This window comes from Lactuca virosa, chromosome 9, assembly GCF_052849685.1.
Source record: "Lactuca virosa cultivar CGN04683 chromosome 9, Lactuca_virosa_CGN04683_v6, whole genome shotgun sequence".
NCBI lineage: Eukaryota > Viridiplantae > Streptophyta > Magnoliopsida > Asterales > Asteraceae > Lactuca > Lactuca virosa.
Genome location: NC_136434.1, coordinates 69,016,813 through 69,023,396, shown reverse-complemented (window position 1 = coordinate 69,023,396; position 6,584 = coordinate 69,016,813). Strand labels below are relative to the sequence as shown.

At 34.5% G+C, this 6,584-nt stretch overlaps 1 protein-coding gene across 3 annotated transcripts; it reads right to left on the bottom strand.

Moving 5' to 3' along the window:
• Positions 1-563: 563 nt before the first annotated feature.
• Positions 564-5,647, bottom strand: LOC145137331 (vacuolar protein sorting-associated protein 35B-like). 3 transcript variants are annotated; one of them, XM_079071476.1, is made up of 22 exons: positions 5,459-5,647; positions 5,233-5,329; positions 4,686-4,809; positions 4,422-4,607; positions 4,260-4,347; positions 3,992-4,048; positions 3,793-3,882; positions 3,576-3,698; positions 3,416-3,490; positions 3,275-3,334; positions 3,043-3,159; positions 2,717-2,956; positions 2,570-2,635; positions 2,397-2,486; positions 2,230-2,319; positions 2,045-2,134; positions 1,889-1,957; positions 1,709-1,789; positions 1,491-1,598; positions 1,294-1,397; positions 1,100-1,213; positions 564-1,005 (listed from the first exon to the last, which is right to left on the bottom strand). In XM_079071476.1, the coding sequence occupies exons 1-22, from the start codon at positions 5,552-5,554 to the stop codon at positions 795-797; spliced, it is 2,376 nt and encodes a 791-aa protein (XP_078927602.1). In that variant the 5' UTR covers positions 5,555-5,647; the 3' UTR covers positions 564-794. The 3 variants fall into 3 exon arrangements, with proteins under 3 accessions (XP_078927602.1, XP_078927603.1, XP_078927604.1); XM_079071477.1 differs by lacking the exons at positions 4,422-4,607; positions 4,686-4,809; positions 5,233-5,329; positions 5,459-5,647 and having other exon boundaries at positions 3,992-4,126; positions 4,252-4,347; XM_079071478.1 differs by lacking the exons at positions 4,422-4,607; positions 4,686-4,809; positions 5,233-5,329; positions 5,459-5,647 and having other exon boundaries at positions 3,992-4,126.
• Between the last annotated feature and the right edge of the window lie 937 nt (positions 5,648-6,584).

The following is a 6,584-nucleotide window of genomic DNA, read 5'->3' as shown; positions in this document are numbered from 1 at the left end:
ATGTTGTCTATTTATGATATTAATCCTAAAAAAAAGACACACCTTTAAAGAAATATCCAACTCATGTTTTTTACACCAAAATGATTAAAAACATATAAAAATATAAAAATATAAAGTGAATAAGGGGAAAGGGGATGGTGGTGAAATGACATTCGCGCTCCTCACGGCGTTGTTAGATGCCAGATGACAAGTAATAACAAACAACCTTTGACGTTTTTTTTATAACTAGGCAACCTTTTTTGTATACACTTTGAAGATAATCTTGTATATTTATTTATTTATCCATTTGTTTATTTCCTCACCCTTTATCGTTCAAACTTCAAACTGATTATCATCTTCACCAATCTAATCACAACTAGGAAACAACATTTAAAAATTCTATAAATATATAACCATGACCAAACTACCTTTTTCCATAAATATAAATTCCAAATAACCTACTATTTTTGTCTTTCACATATCAAATATAAACATTTCAAAGGGACCCACATATACATGGAGTGAAATAGGAGTTTAAAGAAAAGCTACTTTTAAGTTGACCCAACAAACTAGACTCTCCATAATTGAATTTGAAAGGGTCCTTCACTTTCGTCGTATTCAATGATTTCATATATTCTGTTTCATGGAATTTGTTATCCAGTGTACAAGTACAACAGCACAGAGTACAAGTGAAACTCATATCACACAAATTCTGTCAAATTATAATGTACAAAATATATATATATATATATATTTGTGTCAAATTATACAAATATAAAAAGAAAAAGAAAACAAATTAGGGTTAGAAAAGATGATCAGAGCTTAATAGTATCAAATTTCTCACCCATGGCCCCACCTTTCTGTTTCTGGAACTGTATGTACCTTAAGGTACAAGTAAAGAAAGCATCAGAGTTTTGATCAGGTGTTGCTGTGTCACTTTGCATTTCGGTTTTGATCAGCTCTATCAGCCCTTGGATCGCAGCACTTGTTATCTGTGGATTCCCTTTCTCAAAATAATACAAATACCTGAATAACATTTTTATATAATAAAGGTAAAAATGTTGTAATATAAAAAAGAAAGAAATGAAAATACGTTGCTATTAAAAGTGAGATTAATTACTTGTTGAGTATTTCAACAAAGAGAGTCACGGGCCCACTGTTACCACGTGCAACACTTGCCATTTGCTGTGCAGCATTTGCAATCCTTAACGCACGTTTAAGACAAAGGAGAACCCTGGAATTGGAATTGGAATAATCAAGATTGTGTCAATTCCGACAAAAGAAGAACGGAATGGAAAGAATGGAATGGAATACCTTTCTCCATCCTTGATTCCATCCTGGTCATCCACCCAAAACAGATGTGAACATGCATACACAGCTCTGCACTGATCTGGCTTTTTCAAAAGTTTAGCAGAATACTAAACATGTAAAAAAAATAGATTTTTAGTTAAAAAAAATAGTGAAAATATGATTGCTGTTTGAATTGTGTTTGTTATTAGTTATTTTATTACCCCTGTGGCTTTATGTGTCAAGGTGTCCCTGTTTTCCACACCAAAGACATGTGTCCTTTGAAGGGTTCCAATTATTAGATGAATTGCAGTTACTTGAGCTTTGGAATCCTGTCAACATGCAAATAAATGAGTCATGTGTTTGTAAATAATTAAAAAAAATAAAATAAAACTCTATTAAAATCACTTTGTTTATGCATGTTAAGGGATTGAGCAATTACTGCAATTTCTTCCTCATATAAAACAAATGCTTGGGTGAAAAACTCATATGCAACTGGTTCCAGATCACAGTCATTAGCAGCCTGAATAGAAAAAAAAAAATTAAAATAAAATATTTTATGTAAGTGATATCAAGGTTGAGGGTAGATTTGTCAAATGATCTCAATAGGTAATAAGTTTACCTCTGCACACTGTAAGTACAATCTCAATGCCAGTTCAGGTGCTGGAACATATGAAAGTGCTTCAATTGTCTGAAAATGTACAAGGCTTAATGTTATGAACCCAAGGGCAAATCCGTAAATGTCCTATCTTTCCATATAAAATTTTCTGAAAATCACCTGATTTAGGAGCTGGAAAATTTTCTTAGGTGTTGCTGGATCCTCTTCTCCAGCTACATCTCCATCTTGATTGTGTAATCGACGAACCAACTGCAAATTAAAAAAAAATAATAATAATAAAAAATTAATACGATTAATTAAAAATATTTAAGATTATTTACAAGAAAAATAAAAGCTCTGCATACCCTTAAAGCTGAAAAAACAAGAGGAGGAATTGTGAAAGGAAGACGCTTTGGACCTCCAGCCATGATATGCTTTCTCACAGTTAAAATAATCTAAAGCACAAGGGTATAATAGTAAATTAGTCAACCCCAAAAGACTTGATCAAAAGTCAAAAACAAAACATTGGTACCTTCAGCATCTCCTCTGGGTCATCATTATACAGCACATGTATAACTCGAGAAACAGAATTTTGTTCCTCATTAAAATCCTCTTCATCAAGCTAAATAAAAACAAAAGAATTATACAAAGTAGTGAAAAAAAAAAAAAAACTCAAATAAGTCAAAAGCAGTTTATAATATCCACCTCATCTTCTGGATCACCCTCCAAATCTTTAATAAGGCCTTTGATTAATTCAAAAAGAACATCAACCTGCAACAAAACAAATACAAGATTCACAAATTATGAAGGAAAAACAATATTGGGAAATAATAAAATAAGTTAAATATTAACCTTGTCAGCAGAGGACACGTAAGCATGATTTGTCATTATACTTTGGATAATAACCATAGCCATGATTTTATTAGTTTCATTATCAAGGTGATCCATAACTCGAGGATAATTAGATAATGTTAAAGAAGTAACAATATCACTGTATTTTTCCAATGGTGCACTCAAAAGTGCAACAACTTGTTTTGTAGCTCTACTATCTTCAAGCTTTGGTTTGTTGGAAAGTTTCTTCACACATGATCCCTATTCAACAAACACCAACATAATTCTACTTCCAAAAATCCACAGAATTATAGGAAGAAATGTAAATAAAATAAAAATTAACATACCAGGACTTGATCCACATAATCAAGTCGATCAGGATGAACACGAAGAGTGAATGTGAGAAGAGAAACATATAAAGTAATGGCTCCAACAATTGGCATATCACCTTGAGTTTCAATAACCTGTGAAATAAGTTTATACTTCAGCATATTTATATATAGATAAATAAACAAAAGTTACAATTTTTTGACACCCATTTATCTAAAATGTGTCATAAGTGGAAAGATTCACAAGTACCTTTCCAATAGCACTGCTTAATTTTGAAAAAGCTTCTACTTGGAGAAACTCTGGTAACACCTGAAAAAGTAATCACTTTGACAAAATGCAAAAACATGACAAAATGAAAAAAAAAAAAAATCCCATGAAAAGTTAACTCACTTCTGGACTAGAAGCAGCATAACTTGATAATCTCTCCATAAGTTGGGATAACACTGTCTTGATGTCAACTGTAGGCTGAAATTTCAACATATTATTTTATTACATAGTTAAAACTTTAAAAAAAATTATAATTGAAGAATTATTAAACAACATTACACACCTGAAGTTGAGGGCAAGCTCCTAAAAGGGTTTCAAGAGTCTGTAAGTGATACTCATCTGGAAAGACCTGAATCAAGCAGTCCATAAGATAATATTGTGCCAGCTCATCCTTACAGTTCACAACCTATCATACAGAAAAAAATATAAGTGTATTCTAATTCTGTAATCTATATACTTACAAAGTTATAAAAAAAATGGAAATATTGGAATAAAGTCACCTGCTCCAAGACTCTAGGAAGAACAGTTTCTTTGTACAAATCAAGGTCAATACCTTCTATCTGACTAAGGACATGAAGATTTTTCCCAACCTGAAATTTCAATTTCAAAAATGTGTTTAAATAACAATGAATCAACATGATACTATTTACTCTTTAACCATATGAATGAATGTGTGTCCATGGTGTTTGTTGATATTACAAGATCACGCAGCTCATTCCTCTCCTTTTCCATTTTGTCTCTCACCCTTGTGGGTCCCTGCAGACCAGAAATCCCAAATGAAGGCCTCAACTCAGGATCACCAAAATCAATGTAGTAGTACAAGCACTATTAGTCCTGCATTGTGAAAAATCATGCTCTCATGAGTCATGATTCATTACAATATTTGTGTCATGAAAGTATGACATGCATAATGCATGTCACAATTCACAACATAAAAGTAAAACAATAAAGATACAGACCCACAAACCTGAACTTCCATCCGAACCCAAAGCTTGTTCATTTCTGAAAAGTTTTGTAGCACAAATTCAACAGCATCCATCACAGTATCACCATCTCTACAAAACAACAAACAATATCAAAATTGTTGAATAAAACAAATTACTTCAACTAGTATTAGTATTAGTATTACCCTTCATATTCAGAGCCAATGTCTGGGAGCTTATCTCTACTGATTTGTGCAAGGTAACTTCTAAGGAAGAGTCCACGTATGGGATGCTGGACCCCACGACACATTTCAACAAGGTCTTTAAGAACATCTTTAGCAGGAGCTTCTTTTGATTTTATGTAGACAGATCCTACTGTACATAGGAGATACCTGTAAATCAGAGAGATGAATTAGTGTAACCAATAAGTATGTAGGGTTTAAATAACTTATAGTTGTATTGTCACTTACAGTCTAGGTAAAATGTTTCCAGCATGTTGGACAAGTTCATACAGGTCCACTACTGAACAGCCATGTCTCTCTTCTTCCTTAAAGAACACTTCCAACTTTCTCAACTCATCAAATGCTCTCATATCTGAATATGTCAAGTGTCAACCAAACAAGATACTGAAGTTCTTTAAACAAGGAAACATAGTGATTAAAAGATTTGGAAATCGTTTTTGAACTCCAATTTGATACAGACTCGTTCTCAACGGGGGAGAGAGGGAGATATAGTTTTAATAGATAGTGTGTACAATTAGGTCTAACTTCTTTCTTTTATTGATATGGATTCTCTTACAAAACTAACACCACAATTATGTTATAGAGTTTGATATGGCAATGTGATACTTCTCCACGATCGATGCAATTCATATCATCATCAAGTTGAGAGTTAGTCTAACGATCCCAAAAGTCAAACTATATATCCAATTCTTGGAACATGAGCATAGCTCATCATAAAAAGGTTATTTTGCTACAAAATTAGATAAAACTAAATGAAAGATGAATAGAAGATTACAGAGCTCGTAGTATTTGTGAGGAGATAATCTCGAAGTCCGAAGCTCGGACAACAACTGTGCCGAGTATTTTAGGGCTTCTCTGAGATTGTTAGAATCCTGATGTGAATTTTATCAAGAAACAACACATATTAGAGAGAAATCGCAACTGCCGGATTGATTGCTATCGAAATCCAAAATCAAATCAAATAGGAAGTAAAGAAAGTTGAAATTAAACATATATATTACCAAGGCGCGATGCATGTAGTAAGCGTTGTGTTGAATTCCAGCGACCCCTTCTGCTAGCCATTTGTCTTCGTCTTCCATAGCGTCTGATAGCATCATGTTTTCTTCTCCTCTGTAAGACACTAATTCTCTCCCAATACAGGGGTATATGACAGTTCATCACCATAAATCATTCATTCGCAGTAATTATATATTTGGGCTTCTTCCCTTTTTCTTTACTACCTACCGTTAGAGATTGAGATGACGTCATATTTGTTATTAGGGAGGTGTTGTTTGTGTTTATTAGGTGCTAATATGTTGTGTTCATGTAAAATGATTGTTATATAAAATAATAAAATACAGAAAAAACACAAAAATATCACAAACCGTGGTTTGGGTAAATTACACCAATCGTCTCTCGTGCATATGCCAGAAAACGTGTTTAGTCCATATTTTCAAAAATTAACTCGGATCGTCTCTTGTTTGCTTAAAACTTGCTAACTTCGTCCCTTTAAGGGTTCATCTAAGCGTTCTAAGCATGAGTATAACCAAGGTTGAGGTTAGCAATGAGTCAGCAAGTCGTATAGTAACAAAATCGGGCCATACACACCTTTAGGAGTGTACGGCCGTACACATGGGTGTGCGGCCGTACACATGGGTGTGCGGCCGCACACCTACCTCTTGGCAGCACACTCACCCTTATATAAAGGGTAGACCCCTTTCCCTTCATTCCTTTCACTCCTTGGCCGCACACTACACCATTCTCTCAAGCTTCTTCAACCACAAAGCCTCCAAAGCTTCAAGAACGTGAGTAATTCATCCTCTAACTTGATATCCTTGAAAGACCACTCTATCTAAGCCTTAAGTGTGCAATATTCGTCATGTTCTTCGTGTTTGGAAGTGAGTGTGGCCGCACACCCCCATAAGGTGGCCGCACACTCTTAAAATACCCTCCAAAGTGAGAGTTTGACTTCCATATTCGAGTTGGACATGACCCTAGCCTTGCTGCACCTTAGAATTGGCATTTTGGACATCATCATGTAGGGTGTACGACCGCACACACCTGTGTACGGCCGCACACACCCTTATGTGGTAGCACACTCCCGTGTGCGACCACACACTCATCCTAGGGCCGCAAACCCACTTCTAG

Excerpts from the sequence above, each read along its gene's own strand:
- LOC145137331 (XM_079071476.1), bottom strand. The coding sequence starts at position 5,554 with ATGATGCTATCAGACGCTATGGAAGACGAAGACAAATGGCTAGCAGAA. Across the intron at positions 3,883-3,991 it reads GGAATGAGCTGCGTGATCTT|GTTGGGAAAAATCTTCATGT; the intron begins GTAATATCAACA and ends TTGAAATTTCAG. Across the intron at positions 3,335-3,415 it reads ATGCTGCTTCTAGTCCAGAA|GTGTTACCAGAGTTTCTCCA; the intron begins GTGAGTTAACTT and ends TTACTTTTTCAG.